This window comes from Mytilus trossulus, chromosome 13, assembly GCF_036588685.1.
Source record: "Mytilus trossulus isolate FHL-02 chromosome 13, PNRI_Mtr1.1.1.hap1, whole genome shotgun sequence".
NCBI classification, from domain to species: domain Eukaryota; kingdom Metazoa; phylum Mollusca; class Bivalvia; order Mytilida; family Mytilidae; genus Mytilus; species Mytilus trossulus.
This window is the reverse complement of record NC_086385.1, coordinates 22,095,974-22,118,046: the sequence shown is the minus strand read 5'-3', so window position 1 is coordinate 22,118,046 and position 22,073 is coordinate 22,095,974. Positions and strand designations below refer to the sequence as shown.

Sequence of the window (22,073 nt, the reverse complement as noted above, 5' to 3'; positions counted from 1 at the left end):
ACGGAATACGAATAGGAAAAAGGAAGCAGAAAGAAGTAACATATTTGCTGTTTAGCATATATATAGCAGTGATCGCCTTGGATAAGAAACTTAAAATTGATAGTTAATAAAAAATACACTTTTAATAGTATACGTATGAATATAGTATAGAGAAACGTGAAAATAGTGGACTTTGGAAAAAGGGAGGGGGGCTTAAAAAAGTTGTCCCGTCTCCAAGTACCTTCAAGTAAATTCTCCAGAATAAATAATCTTTTACAAAAATTCTCAAGACATACAATCCTTTACACAAATTCTCCCTGCTACAGTTTACATACTTTCAACCAAGCTCTGAATGCCCGAAAATGTCGCTGGTGTACTTAAAAATACAAAAAGCAGAAACACGTTAAAAAACCTAAAAACCAGCGATAACGTAAAGAAAAAACACGTAAAAAAACAGCCATAACGTAAAGTAAGAAACCCGTAAAAATACAGCCATAACGTAAAGTAAAAACACGTTTAAAACAGCCATAATGTTAAGTAACAACAGGTTGAAAATCACCCATAACGTAAGGTAAACGCGTCGTCATAAGACAGTCCTCGCATCCTTCTAAACTGGTATTTAATTGACGAGTTTTATTGATTTCTTTTACGACTTTAATACTCATTAGGTACAGTAACTGTATCAGACCAACCTGTATTAAGAAGGTATAATGAAATATGAAAGATATCGACAATTATTTGCGTTGTTCGGTATTTATGTATTAATGAAAGGTAACAATGATTCTTATACTTGTCATTATCCGCGTGCATTTAATGAATACCTTTGAAGTTATATAAAATCGGTAATTAAAGCTGTAATAACATAACATTGTTGCACGATCGTTAAGACAGCAATATCAGATTTTCCACATAAAGACGTTTCTTTTACATTTATTGCTTAAAGATTCAAATTGATACATTATATACTGTGGATTCATTTATTTTCGTGGGTACCAATTTTCGTTGATTAAGAAAAACTTGCATATTCGTGGATATTTAATTTCGTGGTTTTGCTGTAGTCTGCATACAAACCTATAGAAAATTTATCATTCGTTGAATATTTAATTTCGTAGTTTGACTGTGCCCACGAAATCCACGAAAATTGGTATCCAACGAATAATAATGAATCCACATTACTTTGCTCTTAAACTTGTTTAAATGTTTAAAGTAAAAATGTCCAGTTGCCATGCGAGACGCGATAACGGAAATTAAATGCTCATTCTGTTTCTGTTTTAAATTAGTTTGTGTCACCAAAGTTATTTCCGTTTCCGACTAGACTATCCGTAGTAATTTGTAGCATTAAATCCATGCTTAAATAGTCCATGGATTTCATTGATGTTTGATTAAATTTTATCTGAAAGAGATTTGTTAAAAAATGAACCTACACTAAAATACTTAATTTAAAAAATTCTTATTTATTTTAAATCACAGCTAACATAGAAAATGGTAAAAGCAAACAAGCACGTCGGTCAGGTAGCGTAGTTGCAGTAAAAATTCGTGATTTAATTATTTTTTTTCAATGTTTTGGATTATTTGTAACCTGGGTTCATACCAATATAAATCATTTTTCTATCATGCATCACACAATTGAAAGATATCTCACCTTATGTTCAATTCAAATTGTTCATGTCGACTGATGATGTCTAACTCGACTAATTCTGCGCAACCTAGCTACATGTAGCGGTCTAAAGCCTATCTACAGAAAAAAACACCTGAATAAAACAATTTATCACCTACTGGTCGTCGGTTTATATTAGTTATACTGTTCAGCTAGGTTACCAGTTGACTAAAACTCCTGACGTCATAGTTAGTGGTCAGGTAGGCCAATTAAAAGTATAAAAACCTGAGTGTTCAAACACTGTAATCAGTTAGCAAGGTACACAATTATAATTGTTGATCAAAATTTCATTTAGATGTTTACATACTCCATACATACCGTACATATTGATCAACGTGAATAAAACTAATCGTGATAAACTTAATAATGCAAAGGAAACGCATGTATTTAACAGTTCTAATTTTTGACTATCAATGCGTATCCAGAAATATATTATCTTATGGAAGCATATTCATTGATCAGGTCTCGAGTACCTATAATGTCAGACCTCTTATCCCTTTCCTGTCGTGTTTTTATAGAATATCGTTGTTCATTTAATTTTTTTCGCTTGAGCCGGAATGGCAAATGTGGGAAAAGCAATAGAGTTGAGATGACCAATGATAATCTGTTAATCGCTATTTCACCTATGCCGACGTTGTCAATTTCATGTCAATTTCATTGACAACGCAATGTGCTCCCTTAGTTTCTGACGATAATTTTTCATATCACACGACTCTGCAGAAAACGGAAATTAACAATCTGCAAGATCTTATGAAAATTTCGTAAAATAGCGATAACCAATTTTATATCTAATTCAAGCTGATAAAAAAACCACCAGAGGTAACATTTGGTTTTTAATAATAAGTACAAGCCACCTTGTTTATAGGTTGGAACTGATATCTTTGCATCGTGATACAAAGCAACTTTCAATCAGATTCCCTTTTTAATCTTTTCTTAGATATAGGAAGATGTGGTGTGAGTGCCAATGCTTGTTCCCATTAACTTCTAGATAGATACTTCTGTCAAGTCAATCTTAAGAATAAACCGGAAAAGATATTGTTCAATCTTAATTTAGGATGGAAAAGATTTGAATTTGAATGTGAACTAAATAATGCTTTGTTAAGCAGATTTATGTGCTGAATAAAATATATGAATTGTATACTCAATCTGTCAACACCATCACAAGTGAATGAATTTTTGTTAGATCTATTTGTTTACTACATCCGTTTACACTATATTCAAGGATTTAGTGAAACGTAGTTATCCTCAGCTGAACAAAATAATAAAACTGAATGACGTATGAACAAAATCTGGAAAACGTTGATTTAAAAAAGGAACTATTCCTGTGCATATGCTTTCTATTGTTTCAATATTGAAATTGGAACATCAAGCTAAGCACTTTCAATGAATTAAATTAACTTCGGATTATAGATATATCAATTATATCGGCCATGCGTTAAATTCAAATTAAATGCGTAGTTTTAAACCATAATCCTTCTATCAATTAAAGCTAGATTTTTTTAACCAGATATTTAGTACTTCATAAACTCACCACTGGGTCAAGTCACAGGTTCAATTTAGTAATGACATTCAAAATTATTTTTGTGTACGTTTTGATTAATTAAGTCTTTTATGCAGGTCCCATAATCGGATAGAAATAAATGAATTATAAAATAATCCATAAGAAAGACAGAAGACCAACAACATGATACCTATATTGAAAAACAATTGATTAGGGAGCAGTTGGAAGGATTTCCACCTCACAGGTTTAAATAAACTTTCATACAGAAAGGCTTACTCTTATTTTAATTGCAAAAATAGTAACCTTCGCAAATAAAGTGTTTTTTTAAATGCTGTTAGAAGATAATCTTGCATAGCAGCAGTCGATTCCGAGCCTCAAGAGTTCCAGCGATATTTTAACGTATGTTGAATTATCATGGATATTCGATTATTAGTTCAAACCAAGTTCACAGCCTTTAATCGGTATATTGATACAAATGATCTTGCTTGTGCTTGAAATGTGCTATATTTTCATATGATAATGAGGAAGAAGACATAATCGGTCAATTGGTTTAATTGAGTTCTGTGGCCGACATATTAGTAACTTCTACTTGTCCTATGTTAATTTAGGTTTCACTGTTATTTTGCCTAGTTAATTTTGTTACCTTTTTCTAACATTTGAATGACTTTTAACGCAAGTGTAAAGGGGAAAACTTAAATTGGCAGAGAGAGAGAGTCAACAAACGTTACCATTGATCTATCATCAAAAAACTATATTTTATTATATATGGTGTACCCGTGCTTACCTCAGTATCCATGCTTTTATGTTGATTAGTTTTCGGATTGGCAATCGTTTAACTTGAGCTTCAAAACACGACAATAAATGAGCTCACTCACTCACTGTGTCTAAACCACCCTGGCAAAAAATGTTTTGACTCGATAGTATCTATAACTTTCTCTACGGTATGAGTTTTGCTTTTCGTGAAGCCGTAGGTTAGTGGCCTCTGTGTCAATTTAACATGGCTAAGAGTTGCCCAATTTGCCAGTTTAACACATACCCATATCGTAAAGGAGTAGCTTACTCATAACTTTTCATCTTGATTTAAATCGAAAAATTTGTACGAGTCACGTGAATCAATCATCATGCACAATAATGGCCGAACTTCTTAGATGCGTTACATTAGCAAACAGCACCATATGCCTTGGGTTCACATTTACCTATTTTCTTATTTAGGACGGCTCTTATTACAATGTATACAGTATGCATTACATGTAAACGAATTGTTCTAATTATAAAGCGAGATGATTGATGTGCCTTAATATAATCTGATTGGAATATAATTCTTATGAATGCAACATAATCTTAGTTATCAATCTCAATCATCAATACAGGTTAAAATACACGCTACAGTTCTCTTGTAGAACACTTACGTCTACATCTACAGATCTCTTGTAGAACACTTCTGTTTACATCTACATTTGATATATTGACAATTAAAGGATGTTTATTTGATGGGCATAGCTTAAATGTTATATCAAATTTAGCTGCGCTATCTGGTTTACAGTTTAGGATATACATTGGTAAGATTTTTCTTGATCAATTATGGATAGCTAAATGAAAACAGTATTTGAAAATTAAGGTTTTGTATGGGATTCACGAATATCTTTAAACCAAACTGAAACAAAACTATATGGTTGATTAGTTATGTCAAAAAGACCCAGTAGTGTATGCATAATTCTACAAACAGACAACTTTACTTGTACACTGTTGTATTTAAACTCTCTGGGTTCATGCAAACTAGTACTTTTTTTAAGTACGTTTTATATGTCTTATAAATAATACATTACTTAAATAGGAATTTCAAACTTTTGAACGTGTTATTCAAACTCACCTATTCTGTTATTATTACTCATAAGAAAGGTAATTATACTTAAGAATTTATCAAATGTGTTGTTTTCAATTTTTTTTCCCCATGTGTATCATATTTTGGCACTGTGAATTGATAATGTTACTATATCAATATGTAGCATGAATATATAAAAATAATACAATTTGTAGGGAGATGGCGATTCAGATGTTTTCGTTTTTTACGTTTATAAGAGAAACAAAATCAACTGAAACCTGCCTATTTATAAGAAAGTGTACCGGATGAGAAGATATTTTTTTGCTATATTTTGGGGGAAATCGATGTTTGAAAAAGTTCCATTTTTCTTTTTCTGTGGGTTTTTCGGGGGAATTTCTGACTACTTAAAAAGATCTACAGGTTTTTGCACCTAACTTAATCGACAAGTTTGTGAAAAATTCTTTTTTTAAAGTTGACAAGTAAAATCACAAAATTACTGGCCACCGTTTCACAAGTCTACTTAACTTCTAAACGATCATGGTATCAGTTTACGATAAATTTTATTAATTAAGGAATGTATCTCCCTCATGCAAAGCTCTGATTCCTTTCAGATTTGGCTATACTTTTGGACCTTTTGTATAATAGCTCTTCATCTTTTATATAAGCTTTGGATTTCAATCATTTTGGCCACGAGCATCACTGAAGAGACATGTATTGTCGAAATGCGCATCTGGTGCAAGAAAATTGGTACCGTTACTTTTATTACTACCACTGGGTCAATGCCTCTGCTGGTGGACTATTAGTCCCCGAGGGTATCACCAGCCCAGTAGCCAGTACTTCGGTACTGGCATGAAAATACGGATTTTTTGTGTTATTAAAATTTGCTGTTACAAAATATTAGAAATTGTTATTAATTAAGGAATGTATCTCCCTCTTGCAAAGCTCTGATTCCTTTCAGATTTGGCTATACTTTTTGGACCTTTTGTATAATAGCTCTTCATCTTTTATATAAGCTTTGGATTTCAAACATTTTGGCCACGAGCATCACTGAAGAGACATGTATTGTCGAAATGCGCATCTGGTGCAAAAAAATTGGTACCGTTACTTTTATTACGACCGGTTTAATAGTGGTACTACTGAAAAACTGAACACCGAGGAAAATCAAAAAATGGAAGTCCCTAACCAAATGGCAACATCAAAAGCTCATACCCATCAAACAAATATCTTTCAGCTCCATTCTACAATTTAAGCGTAAATAAAATATTCTAACATAATCTTAATGTTATGATACAATGTTAGTGCTTTATAAGAGTATGTGAAGTTGACAAATCCTGCCTTTAAATAATGAAATCGACATGTTATGCTAAAAAGTAAGCAGATTGTTTATATTTTTACTGCATTAACTAATAATAATGAAATTCATTTTGCTTAAATAATAACCCCATAAGACGATTAAAACCATAAAACATGACTATACAAACAAATCCAAATTACATCATTATTTAGACATCAAAATAAAATAACTTATTTAAACACAGGCCTTGTCTTTAGTCATTGTTTATTTGCCAAAATGACGTGATCCATTTAAGTGATAATTTACAGTCTGAAGGAAAGCAAACTCGCGGTTGGTAAAAGGAACTTTAAACAAATCTTCTGTAATCCCTGCATCGATTCATACACGAAGTATGATATGTTTTATATTTGTCATCATAAACTAATAACAAAAAACGTGCAATGGCAAAACATAATTTCAATGCGAATTATTTTAAACGGTCTTCAAATTTAAACTTTGCGAGTGTTTCTAATTTTTTTATTATATTTTGTTATCCAGTTTTGTATTGGCTATCAACTTTGATTCCAATGTCAAACGTACTAAATCACTTAAACTCAGCACGAATAACTGTGTATTACAACGAACAAATATATCAACGAGTTTATTAAATTATAAATATAAAAGTGTATACGTCAAACATAAATATATCTCACATTGATTATAAAAATAAGAATAATACCAAATGACACTGAAATAAACAACTACAATGTATAGGTTACATTTAACAATGAGAAAAACCTGTATCGCATTATCATCTCAGAAAAGGCCCTGAATTACAAATATAAAAAAAAAAACAATTAAAGGAAAAACCTAAGGGGCTTATTTATTAAAAAAATGATAAACAATAATAAAGTATGTAACACAGCAACACACGACAATCAATTTATTGCGGGGCTTCTGACTTGGGACAAACACATTTTTATAATGTGGCAATGTGAAAACTCGTTTGAAAAAGATATTTTGCTTGTTTTCTTTATCAAATAATAGGATCGATACAAGTTCAGTTCTAAGTTTTTAATGATTTTGTTTTGGGAATTTGCAAAAAGCCTCAAAAAAGTTACTTCCCAACTTGCACTTTTTATGTCGCTAATGACCGACATAAGTTCGCAAGACAGGAAGTCGAGTTGGTGACAACCATGAATTTCAAATGATCATATTTCATAATCATGACAATGGGCAAGCTAATCAGGATGGCTTTAGAAACATTCGAAGAATTGATTTTTTTCGTTTCTATTAATTATACGAGTCTCTGCTTCTGTAGATACTATATCTTATATTATAATTTGATAACAGTGTAAAGACCCGAAGTCAGGTTTTAAGCTTAAAAGTTAATTTATCAATCGAACTTCATTGTAAATTTGTAGTTGATGGAAAAGATATGAAGCAGACACAAATACATCTGTTGTAACCTCTATTGTTTTAAATTTGAAAAACACGGACACTAAACTTTTAATTATTTAGAGAGAAAATATCATTTATAATTATTCCCTTTTTCTCATTTGTTTAAGTCAAACAAACATAACAAATATGTTGTGGATAAAAACATTACCATTTAGTATGCTAGATTGTTTTCATTTAGTCATCGTAGTGTAGTTGGTATGAAAAAAACAATAAAACACAAAATTGTTTGTCGTTGTTCTTACTGAAACAGATATGTTGTCATACGTTTAAATTGATACCGAATTGTAAGCCATTTTAGGTATTATGTTTTGCGTATATTGAAATTTAACTATACTCTTATCACCCTGGACATAAACCAGGGTTAATTATAAATAAGTCGTTAAATATTTCTTATCTGTTTAATTTGAAAAAAAATATCTCCATAAAATCTTTTTCTAATAATTATTCAGATGGTTGTACAGTGTAATTTCTCTACATATTTGTGAAGCTGAATTAGAGGAATTGTTTTTTTTTTTACGTTTAACTCTTTCATTTATTCAAAAGTATCTTGTTAATTATGCGTCTTCAAATATTTAAGAGCAGTCAACTAGCCTTCATTACGATGAATTAACCTACATAAATGCTAACTAGCTTACATTAATTTTATATACTTTCTATTATTGTTAACAGCGGCCAAATTAGTTCATATACGTCCTTCAATTATGAGGGAAAACGCATACCGCATAGCATGCTATACAAGGCATGTAAATGTTAAACAATTCAAAAAAATCCAAGTCATATTCTCGTTTTTAATATGCATTTCACTAACAAGTTAATATCAAACAGCCACCCATCATCATTGTCATTCTGACTAAAACAGAATTTGGTAGGGTTAAAAATTTTGGAGACTCTGTCGTCTCTATCACTGGTGACAGCTGTAAAACAGCACAACATACAAACCAACGAGAGAAGTAAATTAAAATGAGCAAAACTCATCAGATCGATACATAGCACAAAAAAACTATCAAAAAGAACCCTACCTGACAGTTATCCTTCACTACAGTTGACTCGTATACATTAATTTGTATTTTTCTTTTCTATGTTATTGTTAATTTTCCTGCATTAATGTTACATAAAAACAAGGAGATGTGGTATGATTGCCAACGATACAAATATGCATCAAATGAAGTAAATGTAAGCATCTAGCTTTCATTATAGTTAACTAGCATATATTGTGCTAGATCAATGTAGTAAATACAAGGTCAACATGTTTCTGATTGAGAAGATTGGTTGATTGAACAAATTATTGGAGACAAAGTGATTAACACTGATGATGACGATTTTTATTAAACACAGAATCCATTGAAATAAAGCTAACAAGTAAAAAAGGATAAATTATCTTTTGTCTCTATAATTAAATCCATATTTTGATAAAACGAAATCGTCTATCATATCTTGGTATGTTTTCTGATTTTTCTTTTATCAGTTTACAAATAATGTGTTAGAATTGATTGCGACACTACTGTGTGCTTCATTGTTGACAGGTACAATTCCAATATCAGAAATATTCAACAAATTGTATCAAATCAATTTCTTACTCAATAAATCCTTCTTAATTTGTCGTCTCCTGTTTTAATTGAAAGATTCTTATACGATATTTTAGTATTCCAAGTTATTGACATATATCATTATTTATAATATGTAAAAATTTTGTTTTCAAGCGGAAATTCTTTATCATATTTATCTCACTGAACAGGAAGGAGAATAAGTGATTATGAATTGAACACACGATGCCGATCATATAAATAAATTTTATTAATTAACATGACTTTTATGGCTTTAATGCGATTTAAAATACCTGGAAAATAAAATTGTTATCGATACGTTTATGTAATGCGTTTTACACGATGTTTTTCTAGACTTTAGCTGTGGGAACACCAACTTTTTGCCATGGAGATAGGAAAAAGTGTTTAAAGGTCTTTAAAGATTTATATTACATGTGCATATATAAATCCATTTATTTTCTAATTCTGATCTGTATCAACGACATCATAGCCACAATCTATTCGGAAATAGTATCTACTTCTTCTTTATCGCGTTCTATCCATTGCCTGGAATAATTCCCGACTGAATCCATCCGTATCTTGAAGTTGTGTTTCCGTTTAATGGATTTAAGATCATGATATTCGGATCTTTTGATTACACATTTCGGGTCATCAATGCTCTTCGCCTTTGTATTTGCTTTGATTTTCTGGCTATTTTGATCTGATTGATTCTAATGAGTATATGTAGACAAAGCAGGCGTCTAGCGTATCAAATTATAAATCTGGTGCCTTTGATAATTATTAACAGAGAAGTGTTATTGAGGTCACCGGTAATAACGTAGTCAACCAGATTATATATGAATAGGGAACTAGCACAGGTGCAATCAGTAGTTTTAGACTTGAATTCGTCAATATTGTGATCATGCAACACGTCTTTGTAACTGAAAAATTCACAGTTGCAATTGGTTGGTGAAGGTATAAGAAATGTGAGGTTCAGGAAAAATAATTTCGATTGAACTAATAAATGTTTTAATGATTTTGTCGAAGGTGAAGGCATCGAGAACATTGTCGGCATAAGAAAGTTTAAGAAAGGATATCTTCTCTTTATCAACTTATCAAATGCTAACTTTATTTGGCGGGATGGTGGTTGGTAGTTGATACAAGGTAATCAAATTGGATCCATTTTGTCAAGAACAAAAAACACGTTTCTGTAGGATCGTATTACATTGTGTTTTATCTATACATTAGTTTCGATAGGAACCCCTTTTTTATTCTAAATAATATATAATGCAATGACTCTTTAGTAATTGCTCTAAATTACCAGTATAATTTTCCTATTTCAGTGACTATGTACTGTAATGATAATTTTGCGCTCTTTATTGCAAGAATGAGGTTTAAAATTCCATAAACGGCGGAGTAACCTCAAAAATGACAACCGTAGCTCTAAATAACGAACTAATTGTACAAATACAATATTTCCTACGTTATATCGATTTTATTCTGATGTGACGATACGAATTTATGGAAAAGAACTAATGTTGAATAAATGAACATCCATGAAACAATTAAAAGTCCTCTTAAGTAGAAAATCAGGTGGTATATTATTCTATTTTATGTTAATTCAATTCAATATATTTAGATAGAATGTAAAACGTCTATATTGCTGTCTTTGATCGTTAAATGAAACCAATCTATGTTGAGATGCTTTGATTAAGGAACCTATTTAACTTGGTAGAAGCAATTCTTAAATTTCCGGATTAATTAAGAAAAGTAATGCATTTCAATGGTATGGTGTTGCTGGACATTTTAGTGTTGGTATTCAGTTTGGATCAATCAATACTGTTGAGAACATCAAGAAAAATACCTTTACCACTATTTGAATAATATAACCCTAAGATACAAGAATGTATCAGTTTAAATGCTCATACAATGAGCACTTCGAAAAGTATTAATATAAGCACCAGTTCATTAATAAATATAACATTGATTGAAAAACTCAAAATTATACTATTTAAAAGATGATGGCAGTGAATTAAGATCGAGAAAGCCCACAGAGGAAAGGGGTTTTGGTACCTTCATTCATAAAAAAGTAACTTATTACAATTACTTAGGTACAAGACCAATGATGATTCTGACCATATACATGTAATGAGATAATGACGACAGTTGTCGCATGTACAGCTATGGCTATGATTACTTAACTGGAATAATTTACGATCACTTTGGTTTATGATGGAAGTTCATAGTTCTGAAAGCGTTAGTACTAAGACATCACTATAAACAAAATTTTACTGTATGTGCCATTCTTTTAAAAATTGTAAGCTGTTGCTCTCTTTGGAATGTTAACTGCCATATGATGAGGCAAACATTTGATTTTTCAGACAAGACAGTTTACAAAAAAACAAACAATATTCATCAAATTATTATTAACATAAGGTGATCATTTGGTCTTCATTAAGGATAATTAGTAAAGCCTAAGTTCAGAATGATGAGTTAAGACATTTTCAACTTATTTTATAGTTCGTTCTTATGTTGTACTGTTACACCACTGTCCCAGGTTAGGTGGAGGGTCTGGACCCGCTAATATATTTTACCACGCAACATTCTGTATGTATGTGTCTGTCCTAATTCAGAAGCTTGTAATTCAGTGGTTGTCGATTTTTCATATGTTACATATTTGTTTTCCGTTCCTTTTTTGTACTTCAATTAGGACGATATTTATCGTTTGAATTGTTTTACATAGTCATTTCGGGGACTTTTATAGCTGACATTGCGGTATGGGCTTTGTTCATTGTTGAAAGCAATAACACAATACAATATTTTATTAACATTTCACATTTATTAAAACAAATTACAGATGTTTAAAAGCCATTCATGTAGAATTTATAAGAGACGACCGTCGACCAATAGTTTTAAATTTCTGTGTCATTTGTTCTCATGTGGAGAGTTGTTTTATTGGTTATCATACCACATCTTCGTTTTATATAGAAAGTACAAACACGACGAGTGTTTTTAAATATGTGCAACTACTGTAAAAGTGATGTTCACGTGTTTGTACTGTAAGACCTTGTTCGTCACTTCTATTTAAACATTCTCTATCTCAAGAACAATCTTATCAATTGAACTGACCTAGATTCACCATTTAATAAATCCCGTCCTGTCTAATTCAAACGTTACCCTCCCACATAATTCAAAGTTTTAATTAAAAAAACCATAATTGCATTACATTCAACTGAAAATTAAGTCTCTTAGAGAAGAATAAATCACTTTCTTGTTCGTTCAAGATGCGGTTTAAGTTTCACGAGTGTTAAAGTGTGATGGTATTAATATAACAACAAATTGATACAATTTGCTTTAAATGATAGATACATACTTGGCGTGTTTAATCAAGGATGATTGATGCAGTTACTCTACTGGTTTCAAATAAATGCAGTTTAACAATTCAATGTAACCATCTTTATGAATCAACTATGGTTAAAGTCATATGAAACGTCAAATAAGAAAAAAAATATATGCATATGTTTTTTCTAACTCAATGACTATTTTTTTTAAATATAAAACTTATGTACACAAACTTTTTTCTCGGGAAATTTTATAACTTTCCAAATTAAGAAGAAGTTTCCTTTTTTTTGATTGCTTGATTCCAGCAAACAATTCGCCGCCATGTCCGGTGATTCCAAGACGCAAGTGTGAATGGAAACCAAACGTAAACATTGCTCTGTCATCAAGATAAACTATATTTTATTGCACCTGTTATACATGTACATACCTGACTAGATGGTTCTTTGTTGATTGTTTACAAATGGGTGACAATCGTTAAATTTCGTTTTCAAAACACAACTTTTTGTACGCTGCCATATTTTCACAACACTGACCGATTGAAAAAAAAAATGACGATTTTACGACATTTATGCGAAAAAAATGACAAAATCGTGTACAGAAGACAAGTAAGTTTTTGATATACTTGTACGTATGCTTTAGTTCAAGAATTAAATTAACATTATTGTACACCGGTCACTCGTGTCATACGACTTTAATACTTATATTTTAAAAAGTGGAAAAGTAAAATAACGAACTCCAAGGGATTTTTTCTTTTTCATAATTCGTAATGATTTATACCAACCATGAATTAGTAGTTCGTTGTGTTTAGGTCTATTTATATGTAAGTTACAATACTTTAATTCGTCATTAAATGAACTGTTTTCGAAATTTTTATTATTAAATATCATAATTATGATCGGATGTTGAATGATTTTTGTTTTGTTTTCTCTTTTTCTCAAACATGTCTTTTGCTTTATATATCAATGTTAAAAAAACTATCATAAACATGTTATAACACACTAAGGTCAATAATTAGATCTCGTTTTCTTCTATCTGGACCTTTCTCTCTTTTTTGAATTCTTTTATTCCTCTTTGTATATGTGTTATGAAATACCAGTTCCTTCGTAATATAAAGTCAAAATTCAAGAAATCTTCTGTTATTATATTTCACACTGAACCAAATACTACAGTGTTAGCTTTAATGGTATACAATAATTGATCCAACTGTAACAGTCTGTATTGCATTGTTTAAAGGGGAATTTATGTTTGCAGGAACAAATATAGGTCTTACTTTTTATTGATAGATCTGTATTGTTTTGTTAGTTAGAAAAATATTTGCCACGTCATTTCTATGTAATGGTAGGCATTTTCCTAATTGTAAATATGAATGTAAATTATGTAAGGAATTATCTTTTTATCTATTTACAGTACAAATCAATGATTAAAAAACCCAACTTTATATAACGTTTACAATATCAAAACTTAACTTGAAATTATTTTTTTTTATTAATTCTGTTTGCTTGTTTTCCATGATAATGATAAGACAAGCAAGAGTATTCATGACTTTGTTTTATCACGTGCTCTTTTACTACGGAAATTGATTAAGGGGATTGTTCACTTCGTTATTGCAGTTTTTCGCTACAAGAAATAATCTACAATTAAAAGTCATTCGTGTATAGAATTTATAGTACACACCAAGCCATGAAATATTTAATGCAAGTAAGTCCACACTACTTGTTTTCCGTTAGACGTGGTGGGGCAAGTTTGCTCAAAATGTTAACTAGGTATATTTCTCTTACTGTTAATTGTTAAATGTGAGAGCATGATTCTTCCTTTCTTCATTACTAAATAAGCTCATCATAGATACCAGGACTAAATTTAGTATATACGCCAGACGCGCGTTTCGTCCACAATAGACTCATCGGTGACGCTCAAATCCAAAAAAGTTAAAAGGGACAAATAAAGTACGAAGCTGAATAGCATTGAGAACCAAAATTCCAAAAAGTTTGCCAAATACAGCTTAGGTAATGTATACCTGAGGTAGAAAAGCCTTAGTATTTTTAAAAAATCTAAAATTTGTAAACAGGAAATTTAAAAATATAACCATATCAATGACAATTCATGTCAGCACAATAAGTGCTGACTACTTAGCTTGTGATGCCCTCGGGGAAATAAATGCAGAACGAAAATACAATCCGCTTACAAACTAACAGTTAAAATGGTGTTTTGAATGGCTTTATTCAAGATTTCATTTTATTGTCAGTGACATGTTTGCAAATCATGTACGACTTCTTTTTATAAGCAAAATTTTTATTAGATTTAGGCATGCAAGTAATATCCATAAAATAATCGAAATTATTACTGCAACGATAAAACTCGTCTGTTTTGGATTTTATCTGTTTGTTTAAAATAATCAGTATCTGCCTAGTTGTAATCATGATTCCTTAAAATCTGTTAAATAAGCTTGGGGGAGGTTACATATTGACTAACAGTCAGGATTCTAATTCGTTTAGATTATCTCCCCATTACGCCACCTTATTTTTGTAATCGAAAAAAAGGAGGCCATATCAGTGATGACGCGCTATCAATTAAGCTCTTGAAAACCTACAAATTTATTCACATAGTATCATAACAATCCTTATATGCCAGCTGTTTAAAAAGACAAATGTATTTAATAGCTATTGAGCAGCCTTATTTGTCTCATAAAAAGACAAATGTATTTAAGATTTGAGCAAAATGTGATTTTATGCATTTGATCAACTTAAAACTATTGTCTGATCAAAAATACTAAAAAAGGCGAATTAAATTAATTCGTGGATGGGCAGATTGAAAAATTTCTGAGGTTCAACACTTATTGGTCTACCAAACACACATAACAAATAAGCTTTTTTATAAAGTTATTAATTTTTAAGATCAACCCAAAAAAGATTGTCGTCAAGTACTTTTAGTTTAAATTTTGTTATTTGAACATGCCTACTCTGTTGTTTTTAAAAAGGTGTTTCACTTGATCCAAAATATTTTATCTTTTAGTGCGGTACATTGTGAAGAGTGTTTCAACATACAGCCTAAATATATAACAATATTAGAATCTGACGCGATATGATGTATCAAACATTTTTCTTTTATATGATTTCAAGACAGAATAGTCAACTTAAACATGTCTAAACCTAAAATGGTGTACTTTTTTTTTTAGACTTCCCCCAAAAAAGTGTCACCGGAGGCAGATATGCAAATCGATGCTTTAAGAAAGATAGATCTATTATCTTTCTTCGAATTTTTTTATTGTGAAATTTATTCTTCTGCACAAAAGAGATCAAGGAGAATCGACTGGTTTGTTGAATTCAATAATATCAGCAAAAAACACAATTTTCCTAGGAGTTCAGTATCTTTTTGATTTTACTTTATACAAAATATACATAAAATCCTCAATAAGACACATTCATTAGAGTTTGAAAGCGTAATTCATAGTCCAAAACCAACGACAACTAAAGCAACCTGGCTACGGAAAGGTACATTTAGAAAGCAACGGGTTTAACAGATTTCTAAAATTAATTTAGTTTTTTTATAAAAGATTTTCCGTTTTGAATTTCTCTTAAATTTCAGTCTTTTTGGTAATTTACTTTTTTCTGTAACCATGTTCAATAATGTAACTGTTACAAAAAAATCATCAACCAAAATGTAAAAACCAGTCAAAATGGACTTGTGTATCACAAAGCACTAGACAAATTATTACAGGAAAAATACACAAAATACCGATCCAGGTTTATTTGTATTGATTGAAGGCTGGTTTAAAGTCGATTTTCATCTTACTAAACATGTGATAAACCATGTTATCCCAGATTAAATTGCAAATTAGTACACACCCGAAGGATCCAGTATAAAGATTTCATAAGCAGTTGAAAAAATCCATACTATGTGAAATACCATGACAGAAATAGTTATCGTTAGAAACTAGGAGCATACGAGTAAAAAAAGGCTGCATACCAAAATCTAGAGAAACCGAAAACGCTAGGACAAACATAACAGATGACAAAAAGATAAACATGTTTACAAAACAGTACAGAAAGTATCGAAGACTGAGCAACACGACCTCCATCAGATATATGACACAATTTAATTTATAAAACATATCGGTCATAATTAGAGACACCGACACGTCGTATCTGTTAACTAATTCGTATTGGTGATCAATACATATATGTTATGTCGTTTTTCCTCATAATTCTGTTTTATCATTTTTTGTGTAAGGAGCAATGAAGTTCGTATATTCTTGAACGTATAAGATATATAAATATTAAAAATGTAGTATGATTGTCAATTAGACAAATTTCAATCATAGTTCTATCATAGTTCAAATGAAGTAGATGTATAGGCAAAAATCAGCACCGGTAGACCTTCTGCCAGGAGAAAAAAATCAATACAGTTAAGAACCCGACATGCAAAAAATGAAACAATTTGATTTAGAAAATTGCATGTTGATTTATATGTTGATTTATTTTTACGGATGATGTCCTTGTACCAATGATAGAATAAGTAAAGGTTTTGATAGTTAGTTGTTTTATACAAAAATTTGTCAGTAATAAAAATTATTTACATTGTAAAGTACATGAGCTAATTGAACACGTTGAAATATATATAAATATCTGACGATGGTGCAAAGAAATTGTCAACTTTTAAAGACAGAAAACTAACATTTTGAACATGGCTACGTCTTATAAACGAAGTCGATAACGTGTTTTTTTTTCTAAACATTTTCCAATTGATATTTCTTACATGTGATGTAATCAAGTGCACACAGTTTGGGGGAAAAGATCCATAAGCGACCTTCCAAATTTTTACAGTTATACACAGTATACTTTTTAAAATAAACAGTACTTTACATAATCGATTTGAGATATGTAGACACGAAATGGGCCAAAATGAACATCACCAAAACTAAAAAATTAACAAAAGGGTAAGAAAAAGTCGTTTCTACTTTTTGTATAATTTGGAAATGGTTTTTCGTATGAAACTGGATTGTCAACATTTCGAAAAGCACAATTTGAATTGCTGATTATTTTATTTGTATTCAAAGTCAGTTCCAAAAGGAAATTTTCAACAGAATAATGAGATAAATCTTGATTATGTAAATCATTCATAGCATCAAAGTAACGGCCTAACATTTACACCTAAACCACAGTTTTGATTTCGCAGATTGACGGGATTGTTTAGTTTTTTTTTATAACATGATTACTTTTTTCTTTAAAACAATCGTTTTGATTTGTTTATCAAACTTTATTTTTAGGTGTTTCATTTTTATTGGCAATAGATGCATCTTTTTGTCATTTGACATTTTCAAAATGTGTGTGTGTTTTTTTTAGAAAAGTTTGTTTGTAATTTTTAAGGGTATGTAGGTATTTAATTTTTCTAGATTTCATACAGTTTTACTTGTCAAAATCTCATCTAGTCAAATGTATCAATAAAAAAGAAAGAGTGGTATGATTGCCACTAAGACAACTGTCAACAACAGACACAATGACACAGAAACAAACAGCTACAGGTCAACATACAGCCTTTAGTAATGAGAAAAGCCCTATACTATTGAAAAAGATTTTTAAATAATAGATATACGAATGTGTAATCCCGTAAGAAGTTTGTTCGTTCTCCGCTGTAAGTAATTTTTCAGTGAACTTCAGACATTTGATTGCTTGACTTATACATTATCAGGACAACTTTCACAAACTTCTATGAAGATTCTACACAGATATTTAAATATCAGTGTATAAAGATAGTGAGAAAAAATTATTTAGTAACACAACCTGTATTTGATCCATATGATTTTTTGGACGATAAAATATGTTAAACTAAGAGCAGACAAATTAATGAATTGTACCTACAATGGTATAACGAACAAACGAGATTGAAAATATTTTTTTTTTGTAAATTCAAAGTGAATTATAAAGTACACAGTACATGTTTAAAGCTTTAAGACTTAGTATTTAATTAGTCACTGTTTTATTTCGCACGTTTTGGTTATTAACATGACTCGGTATCTTTAATAAAATGCGGCGCCGGATGTACAATTGAATGTTATGCAAATTCAAAGTTTCAGTGTTTATTACGGTTATGTTATAATCACCCAAAACCATTCCTATTGTGTAAAATTCAACAGCATAATGATAGAGCTTCGCATTATTTGAATCAAGTTATCTTTGAATTAATAGTCATGCAATTAACTGGGAAGGCTATTGGAACCTGTAATATTTAAACGGTGAATAAACTTGCTCGAACCTGTATCGAAGATTGTTTATGAGGAACAGTATTTTCATTTCGGGTTACTTTGATTTCTTAAAAATAATTGGGTACTCCTAAGATGAAGCAGAAACAAATGTACAAGTGTATATGTGGTAATACCCCCACCCCTCCCCAAACAAAATAATTATTAAAATTTAGATGTGATAATTTTCAACAATAAATAAGATCTTCTGTAATAAAAAGGTAACTATTCTTTAGTTAGCCCCCAATTGAACTAAAGTACAACTGACTTCTTGCACATATATTCAGAATTACATTGCTTTGCATGTTTCCCTTTTACTACTAGCGACTAATCTTACTTCTTTTATCGTTCATTCTTCTCAATTATATTTGATGAGTCTGTTATCACTCTGCTCGTAGACAGTTGTCTGCTTTATGTTGTAATCTGTAAAACATATAACAAAGTTAATCAATTTATACGACTGTCAACATCATACTTACAAGCGACTACAAACTTATTTATTGTAGGAAGGATGGAGAATATAGTAGTAGAGTTTTACAACAACAGCTTGTGGGACAGAATGCCGGTCTATAATGTAACAGATACTTCTCCTAATAACAACACAAAATTGAATCAAAGAGACGAAGAACTTGCAAAAATTGAGATTGCTGTCCAAGTAGCGATTTTAACATTGGCTATTTTTGGAAACTTATGTGTACTGTATGCATTATGGAGAAGAAAACGGAAAGTTACTCGCATGCATATTTTCATAATGCATTTATGCATTGCAGACTTGCTGGTGGCAATATTTAATATTTTGCCACAAATGGTTTGGGATGTTACAAATAAATTTCAGGGTGGAGACTTTTTGTGTCGATTTATTAAATACATGCAGGTTTTTGTAATGTACTTATCCACCTATATTCTCGTCATGACAGCTATCGACAGATATCGGGCGATATGTCATCCCTTATCTAACCATACATGGACACCTAGATTAGTAAAAGTGATGATAGGTGGTGCATACTTCATTGCAGGAGTGCTGAGTATTCCTCAATTTATCATTTTCAAATATCAAGAAAGGGCAAACAGTGGGGTTGTGGATTGCTGGGTAGAATTTTACCCAATATGGACATTGGATCTTTATGTCATTTCGTTTACAGTTTTGGTTTACATTATTCCACTGATTATACTATCTGCATGCTATGGATCTATATGTTATACAATTTGGAAAAAATATAAACTTTCGGAGGAATCTGGTAACTACATCCAACGTAACGAGGACAGACGATCCAGCATACAAGGCAACAGTTCACCGTCATATTCATCCAAGGCAGTCCTAACTAACAATCGGCGAGGCACTCCTTCTGTAAACATTATTCTCCGATCACATTCATTTCGAGGATTCAGCAAAGCTAAGTTAAAAACAGTGAAGTTGACCTTTGTGATTATTTTGGCGTATATAACATGTTGGTCACCGTTTTTTATTTCACAGCTTTGGTGGTTATGGAACCCGGCAGCTCCATATACTAGTAAGTATTTACGTATTTATAGAAATCTGTTAAAAGTAACACTCGTCGATTGTTTTAATAATGACTATGTTCAATCGCACGCTTGATTATAGTTACATTGGCGTATATATTATTTGCTGTCATCTCTGTATTCGAAAACAGCTGGAGATTTTGTTTTAATTCTTAACAGGTTGTTTCCAATAAAATAGCATTTTCTTTTTAAAATATAAACGTGTCGTACTAGTTTCTTTAAAATTCTTTTTTAAAAGCAAGCGAAACCATAAGTGAAAATAGCCATATAAAGCACATTGTATAAAATGGTCTTTGATTGTGAAAAACTTGAGCAAGTTCGAACCTCTGTTCTAGTGCAATTACACAATTTATAAAGTGAACATTTACTGTATACATTAGCCAGTACCAAAGGATTGATTAATTGATAGAAAAACTTGACAAAAGAATAGCAAAAATGTCAAACTCCAAGACAAATTCAAATAAAGGTGTCAATAAAAACTGACAATATCAAAAGAGAGGCAAATGATATCAAAAGAACATTCAAACACATAAGTTGAAAAATAAACAGGCAACGCCATGGCTAAAAATAAGGAAAACAAAACATACAAATATCAATACACAAAACATTAATGTAAGGAAAACATACAAATATCAATACACAAAACAACATAGAGAACCAAAGACTGAGCAAAACGAACATCACAAAAAATCGGGGGAAGAATCTCAAGTGCTGCGGCATTTCGAATAGTGTTATTATATCTGTAGATATATTTTTGTAAAATAATCATAACCTAACATTTCTAACTAGACACCTAGAAGGCGGGGAAAAACACTAAAGTGTCTAAAGTTATTCCCTTGAATAATATATCTTTCGATGTAAGAATTGACTGTTTTTTGCTTTTTTTAGATGACGCAGTGGTAATCATGTTATTGTTGGCTAGCCTTAACAGTATGACTGTACTTTGCTTTCTTTCAGATGACGCAGTGGTAATCATGTTATTATTGGCTAGCCTTAACAGTATGACTGTACTTTGCTTTCTTTCAGATAACGCAGTGGTAATCAAGTTATTGTTGGCTAGCCTTAACTGTACTTTGCTTTCTTTCAGATGACGCAGTGGTAATCATGCTATTGTTGGCTAGCCTTAACTGTACTTTGCTTTCTTTCAGATGACGCAGTGGTAATCATGTTATTGTTGGCTAGCCTTAACTGTACTTTGCTTTCTTTCAGATGACGCAGTGGTAATCATGTTATTGTTGGCTAGCCTTAACAGTTGTTGTAATCCATGGATATATCTGGCATTCAGTGGAAATATGCTTTCTCACCTGAACCCCTGTAAATGTAAAAACAATAACGTCATTAACTCACCATATGAAGGGAAGTTAAGACATCTTTGTCTTTGCTCATGTGCAGACTCCAGAACCAATGGATTATCTTTAAATTTAAACATTCAACGTGAATCAGTAACATCAACCAAATCGACTGTTGTAACATTCAGTTCTGAACAAAACAAGTTCAAATCGGTTGCTATTCCACTGAAAGAATTGAATTGAAAGTTGATAAATGTTGATGTATGTGTTATAAAATACGATCTTTCAACTTGTGAATATGTTAGAACATGTGATGAAGGGGTTAAAATAACAAACAGAAAATATTCAACAAATGAAGTCAACAGGGTAAAAGAATAAACATTTTCTAATAACTGACGTACAAATTAAAAATGTTCTTTCAATTGCAAGTTACCATTTCACTTGAACAGAACATTATAGAACGAAAATTA

The 22,073-nt window shown here is 31.1% G+C and overlaps 1 protein-coding gene across 1 annotated transcript in view; it reads left to right on the top strand.

Moving 5' to 3' along the window:
- LOC134694161 (cephalotocin receptor 2-like) overlaps positions 1-21,846 on the top strand; it is a 31,780-nt gene extending 9,934 nt beyond the window's left edge. Inside the window, exons 2-3 of the mRNA XM_063555158.1 lie at positions 19,300-20,304; positions 21,524-21,846. Coding sequence (XP_063411228.1) covers positions 19,305-20,304; positions 21,524-21,846 — 1,323 coding nt within the window. The 5' untranslated portion in view covers positions 19,300-19,304. The remainder of the gene's footprint in view (positions 1-19,299; positions 20,305-21,523) is intronic.
- Positions 21,847-22,073: the final 227 nt, after the last annotated feature.